Below are 24,536 nucleotides of genomic sequence, written 5' to 3'. Positions count from 1 at the left end.
AGCCTTCAGAATTCTTATCAGGGAGAGCTCTCATGTGATTGGGCTGTAGTCACATGACAAGAATCCTGTACCTCCAGACTCTTACAGAGATTTTGGGCTGGATCACAAGAACCCGGTTTGTGTGGTCAGCCTCTACACTTGTGTATCTCTTCACACATGCTTGCATTTTCATCTGCCTTCCCGCAAGAAATCCACTCACCCCACTTGAACCCATCCGCTCATTTGCAGTGGTAGATCTCTCTCTCTCACATTCAGGCTTGCACAGAAAGCCAATGAGGTGTGATAGTTACATTTCCAGAGCAGAAGAGGAGAAACTGAGGTTCAAATTCCCAGTCAGCCAGGAAGCTCACTCACCAGGTGATCTTGGTCCAGGCACTCTCTAACTTATCTGACCCACCCACCCAATCAAAAAAAACCAGCATGAGGATCAAGTAAGGAGGGAAGAACAATATATACCCTCCCTAAGATCCTTGGAAGAAGTGTTGGATAAAATTTTACAGAAAGGCTTTGACTTCCTTGAAGGATTCCATGTTCAGTGAAGGAGGCTTGCCTTCGATTTTGACCACATGTGAATATCAACTCTCTAGGAAATGTGGAGAGGAGAACTGGTAACACTGGACTTATTTATGTGGTTAGAGACTACAAGGGACTTCCTCTCCACCCAGTAAACGTTTTCAGCGGCTTCTGTGTAGTTCTTGCACATCAGAGGGCCAAGCTACAAGTGACGAATGACACTTGAACGGCAAGTGAACAGACTCATGGGTATTCCTCCCTGTCCACTTGCACTCCACTTGGTAGTGATCAAGTGGAGCGCAAGTGGAGCACAAGTGAACAGGGAGGAATACTCGTGAGTCTGTTCACTTGCCGTTCAAGTGCCATTCGTCACTTGTAGCTTGGCCCTGAGGAGCCAGAGGCAAGTGCACATTCGACTTTTCAAGTGAATAGCATGCTAGGTCTTAACACAGTTCATGTGAATGTTCTAAGAGCAAGATCCTTCACAGAGTCTCTCTATGTGCCACAGAAAGTTTCATTGCTTGCAGTGCTAGAAGCAAAGCCAAGGAGGATTCCCAGTTATGTCCACATGACTTCACTCTGAAAGCTACTTGGGGTGGCCCAGTGCACTTCTGGACTGTCTCACAGCCACTGAAGAATCCCTGCAGAATTAGCGCTGTTTGTTTTACGTTCTGTGAATGCAGAGCTAAGAACTGGCTGGCAATTGCTAAGCGCTGTAACCTGGGTTCCTTGGAATTGAACAGCGCACAGCAAGGTCTTTATGCAGAATAGGAGAGCAGCCAAAAAGAACACACCCAAAACAATGCAAACCATGGCTCAAGAGGATTCGGTGAACTTTTCCACCCTTACAAAACCCATTCCTTAGATTGGTTGACTGCGATTCAGTTGCTGGGTGAACAAAGGCAAACTTGTCGGGAAGTGAGCTAAACAAAAGGAAGGTTCCATCCAGGGCTTTTTTTCTGGGAAAAGAGGTGGTGGAACTCAGTGGGTTACCCTCAGAGAAAATGGTCACATGGCTGGTGGCCCCGCCCCCTGATCTCCAGACAGAGGGGAGTTTAGATTGCCCTCCACGCCGCTGAGCAGCGCGGAGGGCAATCTAAACTCCCCTCTGTCTGGAGATCAGGGGGCGGGGCCACCAGCCATGTGACCATTTTCATGAGGTTCCGGAACTCCGTTCCCCCACGTTCCCCCTGAAAAAAAGCCCTGGTTCCATCCAAATTGGGAATAAGGCACAAAAGGGCAGATCAGAAAGAGAAGGGGAGGTAAGGGGGTAGGACTTCTGAGTTACTTCAAGAAGGAAGCAGGGATGAGAGGGGCACTTGGATGCCTGAGTCAGTTAGGGCAAAATCATTGAGACTGGTAATGGGAGGATCTGGTGAGTTAGAGCAATGGGGTAGACAGTCTCGATACTGGGATTAGGTGGGAAGGAGAGACAGTCAGGACTGGTAAATGTCACAGATGGAGGGCAGCAGGTGGCGCAGGACAGAAGCTTTGGTGATGGGCGCAGAAGGGAAAATATAACAGGATGAAAACAAGAGGACAGCTGTTAAAAGAAAGATGGCGCCCAGAAGAGAGCCAAGATGGGGACTCTAGGCAGCCAGCTAAGGTAGGATGGGGGAGGAGGTGGAGGGACTACATGGCTCTCATTCTTCTTCTCCTGTCTTCTTTGAGGCAAAAATATCTGTCCCACCAATTTCAACTGTGGCCACCATGAAGTCTTACTTGGAAGGGGCCTTCAAAATGGCAGCATGAGGGATTCTTCTCTAGAAGAAAATACCATCTACTGCATGAGAGAGGCGCAAAGTTGCAATTGGTGTTGGCCACTGTCTCATATTATTTGTTCCTGGCCATTTCCCATCACTTCTTCCCTTCCTTCCTATCATAACACTCTTTTCTTTCTTTCTGAGAACTTCTGGTATGTGAAATGGCACATGTTCAACTAGACCCTTGACTAACTTTGCTTCCTAGCAGAAACTTTAAAAGCTGGCATATCGCACAGTGTTAGCTTGAGCTGTCCTTCTCTTGCATTTTTTAAATTAACACATTTCCTCAAAACAGAGGTAATCATAGGTATGCTTGTGGGGTTGCATGAATATAATGTGCATTCAGTAAAAATCATCTAAAACTCGGGTTCCTGGTAGATTAAAGAATTTTAATTGATTTACCAACTCACCCTTTTTCCTGATGGATCGACTGAATTTAATTTAAATGGTTTTGCAAATTACCAAACACTGACGTGAATTTTTTGAGATACTGAAGGTCAGGGCTTTTTTTCTGGGAAAAGAGGTGGTGGAACTCAGTGGGTTGCCCTTGGAGAAAATGGTCACATGGCTGGTGGCCCCGCCCCCTGATCTCCAGACAGAGGGGAGTTTAGATTGCCCTCCGCACTGCTCCAGCCCTCCAGTGGCACGGAGGCCAATCTAAACTCCCCTCTGTCTGGAGATCAGGGGGCGGGGCCACCAGCCATGTGACCATTTTCAAGAGGTTCCGGAACTCCGTTCCACCGCGTTCCAGCTGAAAAAAAGCCCTGCTGAAGGTAGACAAGATGCTCTTCTTTTGTCTTTTTCGTTCTCTGTTATATGAACAAGATGCTGTCCCTCAAGGACTCGTGGAAGAGGGGAACAACATTTCTCCCCCATTGCCTCCACTTCCCCTCTCTCCCACCCTTCAGCTTTGACTCCATTTCTCCCTCCTTGCACCATTTATTACTCCTGTTTGTTATTGCCCTGGTATAAGACCAGCTGCCAATATGCAGCCTGCCCACCCCCATTTTTGCACTATCTGCATATAAAGTATCATTCTTACCTGGGAGCAGGGTTAACCTCCCCCCCCCCCCCACCCAAATAGTTATTTTTTTCATAATTCAGATGAGGCCGAGCGCCAGTGGTTTGCAACCTAATGAGTTCAGAGAAAAACAATTCTTGGTCTCCAGGAATTTCTGAACCTGGAGCTGGCACCCTTCTCCCTAGTTCAGCCACTAGCTTGTGCTAATTCTCTGTGGCAGCTCCTATATGCATGCAACTACTGGACAGAGTGTCTGGACACATTATCTCTTTCTAGTCAAAGCGATGGCCAAAATTAATTAAACCCAGATGGAGGAAAGTATGAGGAATTGTAGGTAAGGAGATAAATACTTGGGAAATCCTGTCCCTCCCTCGACTTAGAGCCCTTTCAAGGTTATTGTAAGCTCTTTGAGGGAACAGGAAAAATGGGCCGGCTTAATCTCTGATTTTGTCCCCCTTTTAATGGACTCAGCTGGTCTCAAAATTTCTAAGGCAATGAGCATGCTCAGTCCTTCCTTATCAGACTGTTTTTGTGAGGGACGGAATTATTATGTTTTACTTGACCAACTCATAGGAAAAGCTTTATTAACTACCCAGTTGGAAAACCTCCTACTCTCCCCAGCCAGGCAGCAGCAAACATCCATGCCTGCTTGCTGCAACCACTACTAGTTAACAGCTCTAATTGGCAATCCCATTCCACATGGACGCCAATTAACAAAGCGTTTACTGTAATATTTTTCCGTTCTACCTACGAAGTTTAAGTATGCAGAACCGCCTAACTTGTCTGTGGGCGACTCCGTTTCTCTGCCCCTAGTGATGGAGGCGCAGCCACCAAGTTCACGCTTTGAAGGTGGTGGTGATGTGTTCTGGTTTACACACAGTCTTAAGAGGTGGCCACTGTTGAACTTCAGGATTGTACCCAAAGTCCCGGGTCTCCATGCGATCGTCACTAAATATATACTTCATGGGATTGATTTATGTTTCTGGAGAGTTTCTAGACCACGTTTTGATTTACAGAATATGTAAAGAAGAAACACAATATAAAAGAACACCGTAACAGTTCCAAACTATCTTATCATTTTATAAAATGAATGCTCAGCTCCTAGGCCTCCCAGCTTATACCCTGCATTGCATTTTTTTCCCTTCCCCACAGACACAAGCACGTGATCAAGAGAGTAAGCTGCACTTACGACTTTGTAGCCAGAAACAGCAATGAGCTGTCAGTCCTTCAAGGAGAGGTGCTGGAGGTGAGTCGGCATCTCATGCCACAGGCAGGACACGGCTTGGAGAGCATCACAATATTTAGTGAAAATCCGCTGCCGCCACCCATCTGGGAGAGAGGAGTACAGGCAGGGAGACAATTTCCAGTGCAGGCTCTGCCCAAAATATGCTAATCACCTTCAGAGCCACAAAGGATGTGCTAAATTTGGATGGGACATTGGTTTGGTCACCTGCATTGAGGCAAAAATCACCTCTAGGCGACTAAGCAGGGAAGCTACTGTAAATTGGGCATTTCTTTCCTTCCTTTCTTCCTCCTGCCATTTGCCACAAATTATCAATGTGGATATGCATGGAGTGACGAGACATTTTTAAAAATCATGCTAGTACTTTGGGGGATTCTTTCAATACCTAGTTTGGGACTTTTCTGATGATTCAAAGGATGTGAGAACTTGGTGGAATTTCATGTTGGCTTAGCTTGAGGGGTATTCCATTTGTTGTTGTTGTTGTTTAGGTCCTGGATGACAGCAGAAAATGGTGGAAAGTTCAGAACCAGTACAGTCAAATTGGCTATGTGCCTTACAATATTGTTACTCCACTTCTGCCTGGAGATGACAGCAACCCACAAGACCACAACAGAACTGTCCAAGTCAATGGAACCAACTCTGCGAAAACACAAGCACCGGTACGGTGGACTGGAGCAAGCAGGTGCCCTTTTAGTTTAGGGAAAAGACAAGTAGCGGGAAGCCTGATAGATAGAACGTGATCAAAAATTATGCTTGGTATGGATAAATGGGATAGAAAGAGCTTTTTAAAAACTGCTACAACGCTAGACTTCAGGGTTGCCCAGTGAACTCAACTGACAGGATCAATAGAAGGAAGTATTTCTCAGAACACGTAATTCAGTTTCCTCAAGAGGTGGTGACAGGATCTTGCTTTTTATCTTATTTTTTACATTTCTTCAATTCCACCCTCCCCCATGCCAATATATATCTGAATGGCAGACATAGAGAGACAGTGTAGTGCAGAGGTTAGAACATTTGACTAGGATGAGGGGAGGTCTAGATTCAAATCTCCATTTGACCACGAAGCTTGCTGGATGACTTTAGGCCGGTCGCTGTCTCTCAGGGTAACAGAGTTGTTGTGAGGATAATATGGAGGATGGGGGAGCATGTTCCCTGCCCTGAGCTGCTTGGAAAAAAGCAGTATAAAAAGGTATGAAATGGCTCCTCTCTCCTTTTGTTTTTACAATAGTCCTGTGAGGTGAATTAGGCTAGGAGAGAGTGACTGCCCCAAGGTCACCCAGTGAGCTTCCTAGCCAAACAGGGATTTGAACTTGGGTTGCCAACTCTGGGTTGGCAAATTCCTGGAGATTTGGGGGCAGAGCCTGGGGAGGGTGGATTTTGGGGAAGGAATATGATGCTTAATGGATACGTGATGCGAACAGAGTCCACCTTCCAAAGCTCCCATTTTCTGCAGGGGAACTGATCTCTGTATTCTGGAGTTCAGCTATAATTCCAGGACAACTGGAGGTTGGAAACCCTAATTTGAACCTGGGTCTGTCTGTCTGTCTGTCTGTCTCTCTCTCCACTTGGTCCAATGCTCTGCTTGTTACACTGACAACCAGCTATCAAGTTTGCCTTAGAAGAGTAATTGAATAAATGCATACAGGGTGCATTAATTTCTTAGCCATGATAGCTGAATAGAACCTCCATTTTCACAAGTAGTCTATCTTTGAATCCCAAATGCTGAATCCGGCATAGGGTGTCTATTGTTTTATGCGCCGCGTTTGGATTTTCCAGAGGCTTCTGGCTGGTCACTATTGGAAAAAAGACGGCTGACTAGATGGCCTGATTTAGCAGGACTGCACTTATAATCTGAGGACACTTTAACAATTTGTGTTGCAAGCTTTCCTTCTTAGCTTAGAAAGATAGAAATGAGACAAAGGGAAGCATAGAAACATCTTTGAATAAAATATTCATTACCACAGACAAAAGTTTTATATCCAAGTTGCAGACACTGGAAATGCAACAATCAGATGAAGCATTTTTTGTTAAAAAAAAAAAATATGTAGGACCTACAGTGTTCAAACTATACCCAGGACAGAAGATTTTGAGGAGCCAGTGGAGGCACAGGGACTGCTGGTGTAATGTATTCCCTGTAAATACTTGTCTCCATCACAATATGGGATCTTCAAGAGACCAAAGTTCTAATTTTGCTTCCTTTCCTCTACTTAGAAAACTCCACCTCAGCCACCACCAAAGACCAGAACTCCATTCCAAAATGGCAGGCGCTGGGCTAGTGCCGAAGGGCTTAACGTGGATCTGAGTGATCGAGGTGAGGATTCCCTCCCTGAAGATCTCTTTTTGTCATCATTTTGGTGGAAAGGAGACCCAACACAGCAGCTTGTTAGCTTTCCCCATGATTGGCTTATTTAGGAGACACGGATCAGCTTCTAGCCCTAGTGAGAGGTGTAGGCTGACAGATTGGGGAGAATTCAGTGAAGAATCCGTGGCTTGACCAGAAAATGGCCAGAGTTCACTACCGACAGGGTTGCCAACCTCCAGGTGGGGCTTGAAGTTCTCCCAGAATTCCCAGATCTCCTGACTGCAGAGATCAGTTCCCCCTAAAGGAAACGGCCGCTTCAGAGAGTGGACTCTATGGAATCACATCCCTCCAGACGCAAGCCCCTCCCTTCCCCAAACTCCACCGTACCCAGGCATCTCCCCCAAATGATGGATCGCCAGGAATTTGCTATGCTGGAGTTGGCAACCCTCCCTGCAGAGGCACTAGAAAAAAAGTGTTGTGTCATTTTATAATATGGTTATTTATGTGTTCAAAACTGCTGAACATGTTGGTGGCATTAAACTATCTAGCTTTGTGGCCTGCTCCCACAGCTCAGCCTGGCAGATTAATTGTCAGAGATGGCAGCAGCCTGGTTTGTTAAAGTAACAGAAGCTGTTATTTTGTCAACGAGGGATGACAAAATACAAAATCATTCCCTGTGTAACAGTTACCACAGGCCCTGTCTCCTGACTAATTACTCCCACACAGGCCTCCAGACTTCCAGAACTTTCTGTGGCTTCATAGATAGCCTCTTCAAAAACATCTCTCCTAGCTGACTACGCTCTTATTTTATAACTGTCCTCATTCATGTCTCCCAAGGTTCCCTAGGAGAGATGTGGCCACCATTATGTAATAAGGTTGCCAGGTCCCCGCTGCAACCAGGGTAGGGACACTTACCAGATCGGGGCGCTCCCCAATGAAATCATAACATTACTGGCAGTATGCAGACATCACTTCCTGTCTGCCCAGAAGAGACACTGGCATATTGCCAAGGGACACTCTGGTATTTAGACAAAACTTTATGGTTTAACCATAGAGTGTTGCCCAAATACCAGAAAGTCCCTGGTGTCCCCTGGTCACGTACCAGCATCACATCCAGGCACACGGGCAGTGACACCAGCATGTTGAGATGTTGCCGATGTCCCCTCCCCATTTCCTGCTATTTTTTCCCCGGCCAGCCAACTGAGCAGCAGTGGGAAGCACCCACTGGTGGTGGGAGATCCCCCATTGCCATTGAGGGAACGGCAAGCCTGTTTTGTAATGCACATAAAGCCATTGGGGGCTTTTTGTATTAGAGATTGGAACATAAATTCATCTATATACAAATGTTTAAAATCAAGTTCCTGAAACTGTATGCGATATCACTTCCTGCCTTGACAGAGCGTTTCAGCAGCGTCAATGAGGAGCTTGCCCTGAGACTGGCTAATGGGACATCTGGCCGTAGCAAAACACTTCAGATCCAGCGTGCTCCAGATACCAACGTGCCTTTAGGATATGACTCAGACCCTGCCCAGGTCCAAGCCTGGCTAGAGGCCAAAGGATTCGACCCATTGTGAGTTGACTTCTGGGGTTTTTTGGAAACAATTCTGAGTTGTCCATGTGGCCTGAGCACACTCCTTTGCTTTCCTTTCTGTTTTTTCATTCTCTGTTGGTGTGCCTTTAGATCTTTCTGGACATCAGCCAGTCATGAGTCCTATACAGACAGTGTTGTGTAGTGGTTAGAATGTCAGACTAGGATCTGGGAGACCCAGGTTTGGATCCCCACGCTGCCATGGAAACTTGCTGAGTGACCTTGGACCAATTAACACTCTCAGCCTAACCTGAGAATGAAAAGGAGGAACGGCTTATAAGCTCCTTTGGGTCCTCCTTGTTCTCAGGAACGTGAACACTCTGACTACCACCGGAAGCATCTCCATCTTTCCTGTCTTGTAGCTTCTATTTTGCCATTACTCAGTTGCTGGATATGGGTTCTTTTTCAATATTCCTAATGGATGGTAGGCAAATTTGAGATGTGGAGAAGTATTCCAGCCTGGATTAGATTTTTGTGATTGGTTGCTGTTGGTGATTCCCTACTTTCTCATTGGCCAGTGCTAGTTTTTGAGGTTCTAGAGCTGCCACTTTTGCTTAGTATGGATGGTGATTGCTGGTTCAAATATTTTACTTTTCATCTTTTAAATCCTCAGCCTCTGTACATACACACCAAGTTTTGTTTCTATTCCATGTTTATAATTTTATGAAGGTAAATGGCTGGAAATCCTCTTCCCCCTGTATGACTCTCTACCCTTCTGCCTTCTTTTCCTCGTCCAGGACTGTAAAGGCCTTGGGAGTTCTGAGTGGAGCTCAGCTCTTCTCCTTGCAAAAAGAAGAGTTCAAAGCCGTCAGCCCAGAGCAAGGAGCTCGAGTCTACAGCCAGGTTACTGTCCAGAGAGCCCTCCTGGAGGTAGAGCAACTCTCAAGTCTTTCATAATAGGGTGGAAGGGTGATGATGGAAATTTAGCTTATCAAGACTTCTAGGATCTCTGGAAGGTGGGGGGGAAGTCTTGTGGGCTATAGCAGACAGGCCAAGAATCAGGGAATGGGGTCTAGACAAGCTGAAAAGATGCTAATTTTCCACTAAGTTCCTCTTAAGTGCAGCATAGTTGCTTAGAAAGCAGTTGAGATCTGGAAGGGTTGATTCTTGCAAGAAGGGCTGTGTTCATTCTTTTTCCCTCCTTCTAGGATTCTGGGAAAATATCAGAGCTAGAGGCGGTGATGGAGAAGCAGAAAAGGAAAGTAGAGGGCATTTGAGACCTCCCCCAGGCTCCAGTGCAAGAGTGCCCTCGGCAGAAGCAATGGGGAACTGTAGGATAGCCGATTCAGAAGAACAACAACACTACTAAACAGCACCAATTTTTCACTCCATGTCTACCAACATCCATTAAGCCCAATGATGTTGTTACATTCATATTTACACATATGAGTTGCCTTTTACCAAGTCAGCTCATTGGTCCTTATAGCCCAGTATCGTTTACTCTGACTGACAGTGACTCTCCAGAACATCAGCTAAGAGAGGGAGAGGGACATCTCCCAACACCTGCTACCTGATATCCTTTGACTGGAGACGCTGCAGATTGAACTTAAATCCTCAGCAAGTGACCTGCTGCTGAGCCACTGTTCACTACTTTCTCAGTTCTTCAGTTAAATGTCATGCCTGGCAATTATTGCATATGTTGCACTGCATCATGGATTTTGTAGTTGTATATCTGCATTAAAGTAATCCTTGTGGCACATAGGTATTAGTTCAAGGTCACACTGCATAATAATGTTTGTAGTCATGGTTCCATCTCCATTTCCTATCAGCATCAGGTCGCAGCTACTGATGATATTGCTAAGCAAGTCATCCCTATGCCTTGCTTTCTCTGCTTACCCTTGGTTGGAAAAAAAATAAACAGAGTCACCAGTGAAAGTTTGTGTGCCAAACTCTTCCATCCCAGGAATAATGTATCCATCCGCAGAGGAGAAAGAGGTGTAAAGCATTGAACAAGATCATGCAACCATCTTCAAAGGACATGGTTCTGCCTTCCCCCTTTGGACACTGCTGAATTTGCTATCGAGCAAAACCACTTGTAGCCACTAGATGGCAGACTCTAATCGAAGCAAACGAAGATGCTGTTAAATATTTCTGAGCAAATGCCCTCTTTCCACTTCTGTGTGTATTAATACTTTGGCAGGTTTTTAAGAGACTGAAAACATCCCAATCAGTATGCATGTTTTTGAGAGAGAGACAGAGGAAGAGAAACTGAATCAGCTGCTTTCCAGAGAGATTCTTGTGCAAGAGAATATGGTATTTCATTTGGGGGTTGTTGTTTTTTAAACAAAACGTTTTGTGCCAGGTTCGATCATTTATCTTGAACTATGCCTTGCTATTTCTCCATTATGGTGGGTTTGGAGGAGAGTTTAGGAATTTAACTGGGAGGATTCCCTCCCCCAACATGTTTCACAAAACCTGTAGAAGAGCACTCTGATTTGGAGTTTTTTGCAACTTTCCAACTTTTAACTGTTTCCCTCATCCAGGTGTTTAGAATGTTAAGAACAACTGAATGTCCTCAGATTGCTAACCCTTGATTTGTGCCCTGAGATTGGTGTTTTGGTGAGTTCTGGGACAAAATACGTGTACCCTTCCCCCTGAAATATTTATTTAAAAACCATATTTATATTAATATTGGCTGTCGTTGATATTTTGTAAATGATTTTTTTTTTGCTTTTTTCTGCTGTATCGTAATTCAGATAGTACCCTTAAAATGGGTCATCTTGGGTTTGCACTCTGGGTCTCTTAAGGGGTGCAAACCCATGATGTAAAAAGGAACAGACTTTGTTAATGGGGCTAGTCAACTTTAGTGGAGCAGTCTTTGCCTTTTATTCACCCCTTCTTTTTCAAGGTGGCCCTCTGACAAAATTAGTTGCTGGCCTAAACCAGTCATTGGAAAGAGAAAAAGGAGAGCCAAGTCAAATGTGGTCTGGCACTTGAATGTAACTACAGAGGTAATTTCTAGTCTTCATGGCCTTTGTACATATGTTGCAGGCTTCAGAAATCATCTAATGATCATGAAAAAGCTCAGTTTGTGTGTTTGAACACTTTACCTTAATGATATTTAAAGGGAGCTTCGGGTAATTCAGAGGTGGCAAATGCCAGTAAGCCGAGTACCTGAATCTCCTGCTAGACAGGGTGCCGCTTGATCATGTTGCTTGATCAGAGTGTGTACATTATCATTAATCAATGCTCGCAAATGTAATGGCTGATTTATTTTCAGTACTTCCTGAGATGCCCTGATGCCTGTCTTGTGCCAGAGGGGACATGACGGGAGCACTGCATAGCTGTCACTTGTAGTAGTTGGAGAAATTAACTATATCAAACCATGTAAATAAAAAATGATGTAAACTTGATGTGGCTGTCTTGCTAGCGTACGAGGGATGGCAAAGGATGGTCTTTTAACAAGGAGAATCCCAAAGTGCAGATATGCAGTCACTTCATCCCCCCTCTCCAATCCATAAAATGATTTGGCAGTAATTTTGCTGACCAAGGGCCCACGCTTCCTACGGCCTGCCATTTGCAGCTGTCCCCACGACCTTATTCTTCTCCCGTCCCCTCCACACACAATATCTTCCTTCTCCCCTCTCCCATTCATTTAAGTCCACCCCTCCTCGTCATATTCACTGTCGGGAGGGGGTGGGTTATGCGGCAGCTTGCCTAGGTTCTCTGGGACAGGAGGGAACAGATCCCAGCAGTTTGTTTGGGAGAAAACATCTGTGATTTGCAACATTTTGAGGGTTTGTGGTAAGCAGTGTTTATGGAGCGGATTCTTCTAATTCCTGACAGAATGGCCCGAGCCCTGTCAGAGCTGGTCTCAATTTGCTTTGGAAGGCGGCTCCCAATGTAAGTCAGAGCTGCCAACTACTGATGGCCCTCTGGGATGGGGTGGCTGTGCAGTTCTGTCACATCCCTGTTCACGAGCAGAGTCCTGTGGCACTCAGGTGGAGCAGAGGAGCTTGGCGTGGTATTCAGAGGTGGGTCAGGACAGGAGCACTGGTGAGGGAACCAGGGCTGAAGAGGATGAGTGCATACAGGAGAATTAGCAAAGGTGTCGGGAGGGTACTGGGAGCTCCCGAAAGGGTGACTCAGTAACTAGTGAAAAGGATGGGTCCTGTTGCCAAATTCCATTCATTGCCACATATGCTCCTTCGGGAACCTTTCCGTTGCTATATATTTCACAACTCCTGGCACGCGGCATTAAGCAACCAGCTCCGCAAGTTGCCAGAAACTGGGTAGGGCTGGGAAGAAAAGGCCACAAGCCCGTCTTCTGAGCTGCATCTCTGTTCTGCCCCGCTTCAGTTGATGCCCCTGTCATGCAATGGGGGTGGGGGTGGATCTAATGCAAAATGGCAGAACGCTGCCCTACAAAGACCTCCACAAAATTCTCCCTTTATCTAGAAAGCTAGCATGTCGATCCCTTTCTCCTGAAATGTTAGTTTTTGAAGTGCAGGGTGGTGATTTTTGTGAGGGAGCGTTCCACCCTGGGAGACCTGTAAAGTAGTACAATTGGTGCATCAAGGAGAACTACGTCTTAGGAGCAAATAAATACACGACCAGTCTTCCTTCCCTGGTTAATGCCTGTTCCTCTCTAGCGGGGCAAACTGGCCCTTGAGCTTACTGGCAAAGTTGCCACTGGGCTGCTGCTCTGCAGAGCCACTGCTGGGCCAAGCAAGTTGAGCCGAGGGGTAGGCATGCCCATAACGGGAAATCTTGCACCCACGGTTACTGCTGCACACCGGCTCCAAGACAAATTGACCCTCTGGCACTGCTGGCCCCACAGATGTCGCATGGCTCCAAGGCTGCTTTAATGCCTCACTCCGCCCCTGCTCTCAAGGCTGTTTGCCCCGGCCAACAACTAATTTTAAGGGAAAGCCATTGCGAAGAGGTAGATTGGCCAGATCCTTATGCCCTCCCAGCGGGGGTGGGGGACCCAGTACTCACCGGGACACCAGTTCTCACACATGTGCACGCTCCCAGCACCAACGTGATGACAACACTTCAGGAAGTGATGTCATCACACACACACTTGGGACTGCACATGCTGTATGTTTGCCTGCACCGGGCAGTGGTAGGTGATCGTCAGGCAGTTTCCCACCTCCTGCCAATCACCACCAAGTAGTGGGCATTGGGGTAAACTGTCGGGAGTTTTCCTGCGGCAACTGTGGGAACCCTGGATTGAGGCACCAGGGGCCCCCCTTCACAGAGCTGCAAACTAGACTTCCAACCAAGGCAGTTGTCACTACCACAGTTCCCTTAGTTTCCCCCAGTCTTGACTTTGTGCTGATAGTCCTCAATGGGCTAGCTTTGGCCCTGGGCCTACAAGCTGCCGATAGGGTTGCCAGCTCCAGGTTGGGAAATTCCTGGAGATTTAGGGGGAGGTGTCTGGAGAGGGTGGGGTTGGGGCGGAGGGACCTCAGCAGGGTATAATGCCATAAAGTCCACCCTCCAAATCAGCCATTTCCTCCAGGGGAACTGATCTTAGCAGTCTGGAGATCGGTTGTAATTCTGGAAGATCTCCAGCCACTATCTGGAGGCTGGCAGTCCTAGCTGCCAATCCCTCATGCAGCATTTAAACACAGCAGTTACTGCTTGGTACAGCAATCAAGGAGCAGACTGTGTTTATAAGCACTGAAACGGGAGAGTGCAGCACTTTTGCAAAGACACACACAGAGTAAGTGTAGACTTTTAGCAGGGTTTAGCAATCCTGCATGCTCACACACTGTGCTTTCCCTCTCCCCTATCTGAAACCTCAGCACTGGCTACATACATCCGACCCAACCCCCAGGGGGCCTGGCGGCAGCTGTTTTTCAGAGCCCTTTGGCACCAGCCAACAATTTTGTGTTTAACCAAAAACATTTGTAGGGGCTCCGTTTTCATTCTGAAATAGGATCTCATCAGTTCTGGCTTGACCCTGGAGTGCAGGCCAAAGAAATGGAGGGAGGCACATCTTGGGGCCACCCGCTAGTCTTCTCCGATCTGGGTTGCCCTTTAACTTCCTAGCGACCACAGGAGATCCGTTTTTCCTGTCTTGCCCTCAAATATCTTTCATATTTCTTCAAAAAATACAGGAGTCCCAAGTCCGACTCCTGATTCCCAGCCCTTGTGATCTGACCCCATCTGTTTCCCCTGTTGAGTGTTGCCAATCTCCAGGTGGTGCCTGGAGATCTCCTGAAACAAGAGTTGATCTCCAGACCACAGAGAGAGGTTCTCCTGAAGAAAATGGCTGCTTTGGAGGGGTGGAATCTATGGCATTATACCCTGTTGAGGTCCCTCCCCAGACTCTATTTCCCAAGTCTCCCAGAATTCCTCAAACCCTACCTTCAATATTTCCCTCTTCCACATTTTTATTTATAAAAATTCATACAGAACTTTTAATTTTCAGGCTATTTAACTTTCTTTCAGAGTGTCTGCTTTCACAACCATCTGGTGAGGTAGGCCACTTTTTCGCTGCTTGGGAGCTGTGAAAGAAATAATAAAGCCCTCATTTTGATTCTTGCTGGATCTGACCCACAGCACCCCTAGTGGTGAGGAGGAGGCACTGTAAGGCAGGTATGCGTATGTACAGCAATATACTTCAGCAGGCAGGAGAATCCAGGGAGAAGCTGCGGAGCTGGGATTCATATGCAGATCTGTTACTTTCAGAGCTGGACTTGATAGGGACTTGAACTGGTCAGTTACCTACAAATAGTAATTGTTCAGCCTTACAGGTCCGTAGACCCTATTCAGGTTCATCTTACTTTGCCAACTGGTCAACAATTGGGCATGCTCCTACCCACTCCGAATGAATTGTTTATTCTTTTGACTGTTTTTTGTTTTCACCCCATCACTGCCCTGTGTCCTGGAAAACTAATTTTTAGTCTTTCTTTACAATAACTCCTCCAGTCGCCCTTCAGCCCTGTGTAGTGAGAGAGTCTACTAAACAGAGCCCTTCATGCATTTGATAGTGCAGACCATAATTCACAGAAATTCTTGCCACAATAAATTTGTTCATCTTTAAGATGCTGCAGGACTCTTTGTTGTTTTGGACGGCTACCCTCTGGAACTAGGGTTGCCAGCTCCTGTTTGGGACATTTCTGGAGATTTGGACATGAAGCCTGGGGAGGGCAGGGCTTGGGGAGGGGAAGGACCTCAGTAGGGTATGATGCCATACAGTTCACTGTCCAAAGCTGTCATTTCCTCCACTAATCTCTGTCATCTGGGGATCAGTTGTAATTCTATGAAATCGCCAGGCTCCAGCTGGAGGTTGGTAACCCTATTGGAACTGCTGGTTGCTCCTGCTCTAGCCAATAAGCAGGTTCCTCTACTAAAGGCAGCACAACACCAGCAGGGAGCAAAAATCTGGGGCAGCCATCCAACTGGCAAGCTACCCTGCCTTGTCCGATGGGTGTTGGTGTATGCCTTTTCCCCTCCAGATCTCAAGGGAGGAGTTCAGTTGGCAAGTGTACATCATTCATCACCTTGTCAAATAGCAATGTGGCTAGCCCAGCAGTAAGAATGCAAGCAGCAAAACCAGAGTACCCATAGGCCAGGAAGAGGTCTTTGTGTATGTCGGGGACGATCCAGGAATGCAAAAATGGTTTTGTAAATGACCAAAAAGAGAATATTCTGCCTGCTGAAGACTGAATATGCGCTAAGAGCATGGACAGTTAAGTGCAACTGAGAATGAGAGAAAAGGGCAGCGACACCCCACCTTGTGCAGGCCTCTGGGAATGCTGAGAATTGTGGATATTTTCAGGTGGGTGGCCATTCTGGTCTGCAGTAGAACAGCAGGATTTGAGTTCAGCAGCACCTTAGAGACCAAAGTTTTCAGGGTATGAGCAGGGTTTTTTTCCAGCGGGAACGCGGTGGAACGGAGTTCCGGCACCTCTTAAAATGGTCACATGGCCACTGCCCCACCCCCTGATCTCCAGACAAAGGGGAGTTTAGATTGCCCTCCGCGCCGCTTGGCGGTGTGGAGGGCAATCCAAACTCCCCTCTGTCTGGAGATCAGGGGGCGGGGCCACCGGCCACGTGACCATTTCTGCAGAGGGCAATTTAAACTTTAAAAAACTCCCCCCTTGTTGCAGCTGACCCAAAGTGATGTCATTGTGCGGTCTTGAGTTCCACCACTGAGTTCCACCACCTCTTTTCCCAGAAAAAAGACCCTGGGTATGAGCTTTCAAAAGATTATACCCTGAAAATCTTGTCGGTCTCTAAGGTGCCACTGGACTCAATTCCTGCAGAATTGGGGAGGTGAAGATTTGGCAGGAAGGGGTTTCCACATTGTCCCTCGCTCTTGAGCTTCCTCACAGCTTACCCCTGTCTGTTACTGATCTGGTGGCCACAGAGCATAAGGCCAATTTGATTTCCCAGAATCCTCTAGTGTTTCCTCACCTTCTAACTTACCCTGACCCCATTTTGAAAAGCAGCTCAGCAGGCTTGTATCGGCTGCTGTAGGGGAAGCAACAGAGGGTGTCTCTCGCCTTCCCCACCCACTGACGTAAGTGGCAAACAGCTCTGCCCTTTCGCCTGGGGCGTGAATGGCTCTGTCTGGCTGAACCAGGGAAGGCATGTTGGCACTTAATTAGTACTTTTTGGCTGAAGTGGTTCTCACTTTGCTGAGTGCAGCTGTTTCCACATTCTTCTTCTAGGAACCCTGGAGTTCCTCAGATGCTTGTCAGAACTTTCATGGAGTCTCTCTACAGAAGACATCTTACTTCCTGTGTGGTCTTATATTCACGTGTACTCTGTCTCCTTAGCAGTGTCTGTGTAACCACAATGGGAGAACAAGTGTAAAATCTTTCGCTTGAGTGTTCCCATGTAAGGTGTTTTGTGTAGAGAGACTCTCCGTGATGGGAGATCAGTAAAAGGTCTGTCAGGCAAGCTTCCCTGAAAGGCAACATGTTGACTGCCAATCTTCTCCTACAGCTGTGATAGGTACAGGATGTGGGTAGTGCACCCTGGCTGGCACCCCCTATGAACTGAGAGTGCCCTCTAGAACTCAAGTCCAGCTTCATCTAATAGGCTAAACAGGCAACGGGCTGGGGCAGAATTCTCCAGGCCCCAGCCTAATCTGGAAAATCCCCTGGAAGGAACCCAAGTGGCTTAGCACGATATGGTCTGTTGTGTACAGGCAATAGTGTGCCTCCCCTCCATTTTCCCACTTGCAACATCTCCACATTCAAGGGATCAGGGCAAAAGTGTCTACTCATTGGTCCAAAGTACTGAAGGGAGATTGTAAGTGTGAATACCTACAATGGGGACTCAATTGTCACCAGACCTTGTTGTCCCAAGGAGCGGGGTAAAGATCTGTACCCCAGTTACAGTTTTCCTGGTTGCAGCCCCTTCCCTTCACCCCATTCTAAGGAAAAGGAATTTCCTATAATAGACAAAGATTGCTGGTAGCCCCATGTTGAAAACTGCAAAAAACAAAACACCGAAACTCTTTTATTAGGGCATATGAAAGACAGTGTGCAAACATTCAAATTTCAAAACTCGAAGTTCAGTGCAAATGGGGGGGACGGGTAAAATCAGGGCATGGGGGATAGTCCCCCCCCCTTCCCCAGTTCTGCACTTGTAGGGAAAGATCTGTTTAAGGAATGAGAACTGCAGTCATGAAACCCTTTAAGAAGCAAGGAGGATTCCCTCACAAGATTCAGGCAGGACGGGGGGCGGGTGTGTGGACGGGAGAGAAAGCTAATTTCTACCTCAAAGAACAAAATAGCTTGAGTCACTCAGTTGGCTCGAATATATCCTCGAATCCTCTGCAGAGCATAGAGGCTCCGCGTTCCACAGCCGACAAAGTGCAGAGCCGAAAGGGCTCCCCAGGGAGAAGGAAGCTTGAAAACTGCCGGCGGTTTCTTGATTTGATACCAAAGCAGGTCTAACAACTTTGCGAGCATATTCTGAGCTTTGAAATCCTCCCAATTATAGTGTTTGAGAGTTAATTTGTACGATTCGCTGCAAAAGAAAACATACAGTTTGGGGTATCTAAATGCAGCCCAAATGTGCCTTCTAAGTGGTAGGGAAGTATGCACATATCAAAGAGAAAGTTTCCAGTTTCCTTGCAGAAGCAGATCAGTCCGTGCCCACCCCCCTTAGTTGCTTTTTGAATGGCTTCAGAGAATGGGGGATTCAGTTAAGATTGAATGGTGTGGCTGCATTTGCAGGATCAAGCCCAGGCTGTCTACATGTCAGTCCATAGCTGCTCAGAAGTACAGAAAAGCGGAGGCTTGGACTTAATTGTGTGGTCAGAGGGGACAAAAGGGTACAATCCATATTAGTGTGACAAGATTGCTGTTTCCTGGTGGCTAGATCTGGTGCTGCTGCACCATTATTCGGATAGTCAACCACATTGTGTGGCTAATGCTCTTACGGATTCTACCCACAGCAGTGCCTGGGCCGATTCACAGTATTGCAGTTCTGCAGGACTGGCTTCTGCGTGGTTCAGCCCCACTCTACACTAGTAAGATCTGCAAAGAGGAACCACATGGGATGAGCTAACAGCTCAGTACTTGCCCATACATTGGAGTCATTCACCCCTATGGATGTAATTTGAATCCTAGTGATTTGGAAATGCACCAACTCCTTGGTCCTATTCATGTGGTTCCTCTTATGTTAGCAGTGCAGTGTGGGATTGGACCACATATTATGTATCCTAGACGGCAAAAGCCCAAGCGTGGGCTTAGACATATAGGCAGGAGATTCATCTCTCTCTCTTGCCCGGCGCTCCACTGTGGCAACTTCGTTCATCAGTCCTTCTGAAGGTGCTGGCTTGCAACTTGGCAAAAGTGACAGCTGCCCGTACACAAGCTTTCTCTGTGATCCCACCCACCCCCCTTTATGGAATAGCCTGCCTGAAGGGGTCAGGAAAGTTCCCGCTCTTCCAGCTTTCTAAAAACTATACAAAACTTAATTGATCAGCAAGATTTGGGTCCAGTAGCTCTTCTACTACAGACCAACATAGCTACCCACCTGAAATGTATCAATTGCTCAACAGGACTTTCTTACAAACATAATAGGGTTGTGCTATAAGGAAATGGCTCGAGAAGATGTGTCAATAAAGGCATAGGGACTGTAGACTGTACTACTGTGCACTACCTGTTATTGTCATTTATTTTGTCCAATTATTTTGCAGTCAAATTGTTTGTTTTGTTTCAGTTCTGTATCAGATTTCTGCTTGTTTTCAGATTTCTGCAATCTATACCCTATTGTATTGTTGGCTGAATGCCTCAGCTGTTGATTGTACTGAATTGCACTGTGTAATCTGCCTTGAGTCTCCGTGAGAAAGGCAGGCTATAAATAATGTAAATCAGACTGTGGATCGGGAGGATGCAGATGTGAAAGTATCTGCAGGATCTATGTGGCCTCACATAACTCAGTGGCTCCCCCTGGAGCCACAGGGGATCCAGTCTCACAGAAATGCCCGTTGCGTGGTGTGCTACTCTTGACCATGTGATTAAGCCTCGTATTTCAACCCTCTTACTCCGAAGCAGCCGCCGAATTCAACACCACATTAAAATGTCTTCCGTGTTTACTTTTAAAGGAGGAAGGATTGCAAGTGTAGCCTCTGGGATTGCTTTATCAAGCTGCAGGATTGGGGGGGGGGGGATGCTTTAACTGTTTCCTGCCCTGCTATGGTCTCATTCAAAAAAGCTATCCTAGAGCTGCTTTTACCTTTGCTGGGGGGGAGGGATATGAGTACCGGCAAGTTTCCCCTAAGAGGGGTGAAAGCATCTTGAGCTTTTTTCAGTGACAAACCAGGAGATGGTTATAGTTTCTCCCTCTCCTGACACCATTCTCCTTCTTGATAAAGCAATCCCAAATCGTCCATTTGCAACAAAAAAAATGTCCCTTAGAATAAAGCCAGATGAAATCCTAAGGTCTGCTGCAAGGAGGGCTTAAAGATGTGGGCAGGAAGTACAGCTGACCTGATCAACCAAACCCACACAGATCACAGTAAACTTTGAGTGGCTATCACACAACTGCTGAACCCATCCCAAAAGCAAAAGGCGGGGGGTTGGGTCTGGGTCTGCTGGTCCCATTCCACCAATGCCGGCTCACAAACAGCCACTTTCTACAAAGAGCTATGCTGAGTAAGAATTGCCTTTGGGGCGGCCAGGCAAAAGAGCTAGTAAACCTTTTTATGGACCAGTAACTTGTACAGCCTTATTTGCAAGGCTGCCGGCTATGAATCAGGTCAAACCACTGCCTCTCCCATAGAATCACACGCGCCCTGCTGTAAGCTTTTAATTGGTTACTAGGAGGCAATGAGAATCCATCGCTTTCTCCGCGGCTCTCGGAAGAACCACTGGAGGGAAATTCTGCTTGTTTGAGTCTGTGTACTAGTCACCTTTTTATCCCTCCCCCTTGCCTGGTTCCATTGGGTTTAATTTCCCAGGCTGGCAAGGGTTAACCAATTTCCTACTCTGTATCCCTACTTTCGAATTCTCATGCATGGTCCTTTTGCAGGCTACAGCCCAGAACAGGAAATCCGCCCGGCCTTGGGCCCGCAGGGGGATTAGAAGAGCCTGCAATGCATTTCCTGCCTTCAGTTTGGGCTTGGAAGGAATTGATTTACTGGGGGAAAGTGAAAGATTATTCCCTTCTGTTGTTTAGCGTAGCATATCTTGACAAAATATATGCTATTAAAAAAACCAGGATTTATTTGGGAGAGATGTGGATTATGGAGGGAAAGGAAGAGTTAGGGAGTGGGTAGGAAGAACTTTTTTCCCTCTCCCAAAATATGAGAACTCTGGGGCAATAATGATGGGCAATAGATTCAGGGAGGACAAAAGGAAAAGCTTTTATGCTCAACTAGTGATTAAAATGTGGAATTCGCTGCCAGAAGATGCACAGGCATAGAGAACCAGTTTGGTGTAGTGGTTAAGATCACGGGACTCTAATCTGGAGAGCTGGGTTTGATTCCCCACTCCTCCCCTTGAAGCCAGCTGGGTGACCTTGGGGCAGTCACAACTCTCTGGAGCTCTCTCAGCCCCACCCACCTCACAGGGTGTTTTGTTGTGGGGATAATAATGTCATATTTTGTAAACCGCTCTGAGTGGGCATTAAGTTGTCCTGAAGGGCGGTATATAAATTGAATGTTGTTATTGTTATTATTATTATGGTTTTAAAAGGGGATTAGATGGGTTTATGGAGGTCCATCAGTGGCTACTAGCCATAACATCTAAACCTCCCTCAGTCAAACCTACCTCACAAGGTTGTTGTGAGGACAGCTGTCGTGAGCTTCTTAGAGGAAGAGTGGGATAGAATGTGATAGAAACATAACATTTAGAGCTCAAAACCTTGCTTCCTCAGTGGTGTTTACATTTATACTGTAAGATCCTTGGAGGCAAAGATCTTCTCCCCTCTCCTTGTTTTACTCTGTAAAGAAACAAAGCAGAAACACACTCAGCACATCTCAGTTTTGATCTTTTCATTGCTCTTCTGCTTGCTCCTTTCTATTGTATATGTATATTCCTATACTAAACAGCTGCAAACTGGACGGATCTCACAGGCAGCAACATCTTTGGAGATACAGATAGAAAAAAATGGACCTGGAGTGAAAAAGGAGGAAGCATCCCCCCATATCGGCCTGCATGGTGGTAACGATCAGCTCCCAGAAGCCCTGTGCAGCATGCCCTAAGGTTGCCAACCTCCAGGCAGGGCCTGGAGATCTCCTGGAATTACTGCTATCTCCAGATGACAGAGAAAATGGAGAAGCAGAGAAAATGGCTGCTTTGGAGGGTGAGCTCTATGGCATTGTATCAGTTCCAGGTTTTGGGGTGTCCCTCCCTTCCTCTACCCACCACCACGTACTTGCGCCATCCACTCCCTCCCATCTGCTTGGGTGGTGCAGCGCTAGCAAGTAAGCGGGCAGGGATGGGCCCTGCCAGAAACCCTGGGCTCCAGCAGATGCCCCAAGGTATGCCGATGGTGGCCCCTGTATTATCTTCTGCTGAGTTCCCTCCCTCACTGAAGTCCACCCTCCCCCAGCTCTTTCCCCAAATCTCCAGGAATTTCCCAACCTGTAGTTGGCAACCTTAGTATTCCCTCAAAGACTGGAATGAGGGGAAGCTACAGAAATTTGGCCTTTTCTGTTCCGGCTCCCCACTTTTGGGCTTCCTTCCCTTCTTGTAAAGATGGCCAGTCCCCTTTGTTTATCCCTAGAGAATAATTTCTTTCATTTTTAAAATCCCACCCTTTCTCGGAGCAGCAAACACAGTCCCCTTTCATTTAGTGTCACAACAACAATCCTGTGAAGTAGGCTAGGTCCGACAAGTGACCCAAGATCACATAGTGTCACAGCTGTGTAAGGATTTGAACTTGGGTCTCCCTGGTCTCAAATCACCTCTGTTAGTCTCTTGTTATGAAAACCCTAACAGCAGTCACCGTAAGTCAGCTATGACTTGAGGGCACTCTCCACCACCACTCCCTGGTCTGCCACTCTGTTCTCTAGATCAAATGGAAGATCAGCTAGATTTCCAGGGTGTGAGCTTTTGAGAGAGAACACTCCCTTCATCTGATGTCCAGTTCTCCTTCTGATATGGGAGCTGAGGCTGTGTTACTGTCTTCTTAGCATTATGAACGTGTTTAGTTTGAAGATCCAGAGGAGTTAGCCATGTTAGTCTGTAGTAGCAAAATCGAAGAGTCCAGTAGCACCTTTAAGACTAACCAACTTTACTGTAGCATAAGCTTTTGAGAATCACCGTTCTGACACATCAGACGAAGAGAACTGTGATTCTCGAAAGCTTATGCTACAGTAAAGTTGGTTAAAGGTGCAACTGGACTCTTTTAGATTTAGTTTGAAGGTTTGTTTCAATTCCTTATTATTTCAGACAGGGGGTCATCTTTGTCCAGGGTTACTTTGCAGTGTAAATTTTTTCCTATGCATTTATTTAGAAGATTTATGACTCACCTTTCAGCTCAACATGGGCCACCAAGGCATTTAACATGTTGCAATAGAAATGGGGTGTGTGCGCGTGTGGCAAGAATCTTTGCCATCAGTCCAAAGCGGTTTGCTCAATCCTTGATTTACCTAAGTTTGATAGCTTTAACAGGACTGCAGTTATTTCATTTGTTTGAACAATCGCATTAAACAAACGGCAACTCCTCCGAAGCTGACCAAAGCATGGCCCAATGCGGTCTGCAATCAGATCTTCCAAAGAGATTGATTGAATTAACAACCTAGCAGTGAGGACCAAACACAATAGCATTACCAGAAGAATTTCATGATTTCCCTTATCAATGTAGCAACAGAACCTCCAAATTCACATTCAGATGGATCTAATGTCTCTGCTTGGCTTGATAAACGCATTTTAATTTAGCTTATTGATTTAGCTAATATTAGTTAATATTCTCAGCTTTTGGTCCATAGGTAGGAAGAAATGTTGTTAGTCTGTATCCTGGCACTGGAATCCTGTTTTATTTTTAGGGTTGCCAATTGGACTGGAAAAATGTCCTGCCCTGTCCCTTTAGCAAAGACTCAAGGGGTGGGAAATGCTTTTCATAGCAGGGAGGTAAATAATAGTCGATACACCTCTTATGAAAAGGACAGAGTATTTTTCTCTAGGCCAGCTGGTAACCACGTGTGTTTTTCTGCTACAGACTTGGTATGGCTGCCCTATGGAATTACCGAGTTCGGAAGGTTTTCCTAAAAAGGAAATCGAGATCTTTCCAAACCCCAGCGATTTGCTGGAGCTGCGCGGCCAGCAAGTTCGGTGGGATCTCTTAATTTATTCAAGGCTGCTTCACACGTTACAAAGCCACTTCCTCGTAGGAAATACCATTGCTTTAACAAAGGGTGGAGAAAAGTCTGAGCGCTGGATTAAGAGGGAGCAGATTTGGGCGCAAATCCCCGGTAGGCACGAAACTTGCCGGTTGACCGTTGTCAGCCATTCTGTTTCAGCCTAGCCTACCTCACAAGGTTAATGTAAAGATAAAAAGCAATGAAGGAGATGGAGGGGGGAGGGAAACCAGGTCGCTCCTTCGAGAAAGGGTGGGATAAAAATGCTCGAAAGAAATCCAACAGCCTTGCGGATATAGGTCGATAGTACACACGTACTAACGTTCTGCACAAAGATATGAAAGGAGGCGCGCGAGACTGGCGCGCCCTTTCACACGTTGCA

The 24,536-nt window shown here is 46.5% G+C and overlaps 1 protein-coding gene across 1 annotated transcript in view; it reads left to right on the top strand.

Annotated features, from left to right (window-relative positions):
• The window catches only part of EPS8L1 (EPS8 like 1), a 33,628-nt gene extending 21,845 nt beyond the window's left edge, over nt 1-11,783 (top strand). Inside the window, exons 16-21 of the mRNA XM_054994775.1 lie at nt 4,450-4,543; nt 5,029-5,199; nt 6,752-6,851; nt 8,241-8,412; nt 9,168-9,300; nt 9,579-11,783. Of these exons, the coding sequence (XP_054850750.1) occupies nt 4,450-4,543; nt 5,029-5,199; nt 6,752-6,851; nt 8,241-8,412; nt 9,168-9,300; nt 9,579-9,647 (739 nt within the window). The 3' untranslated portion in view covers nt 9,648-11,783. The remainder of the gene's footprint in view (nt 1-4,449; nt 4,544-5,028; nt 5,200-6,751; nt 6,852-8,240; nt 8,413-9,167; nt 9,301-9,578) is intronic.
• Nucleotides 11,784-24,536: the final 12,753 nt, after the last annotated feature.

This window comes from Eublepharis macularius, chromosome 12 (assembly GCF_028583425.1).
Source record: "Eublepharis macularius isolate TG4126 chromosome 12, MPM_Emac_v1.0, whole genome shotgun sequence".
Classification (NCBI taxonomy): Eukaryota; Metazoa; Chordata; class Lepidosauria; order Squamata; family Eublepharidae; genus Eublepharis; species Eublepharis macularius.
This window is presented reverse-complemented; position numbering and strand designations above follow the sequence as displayed.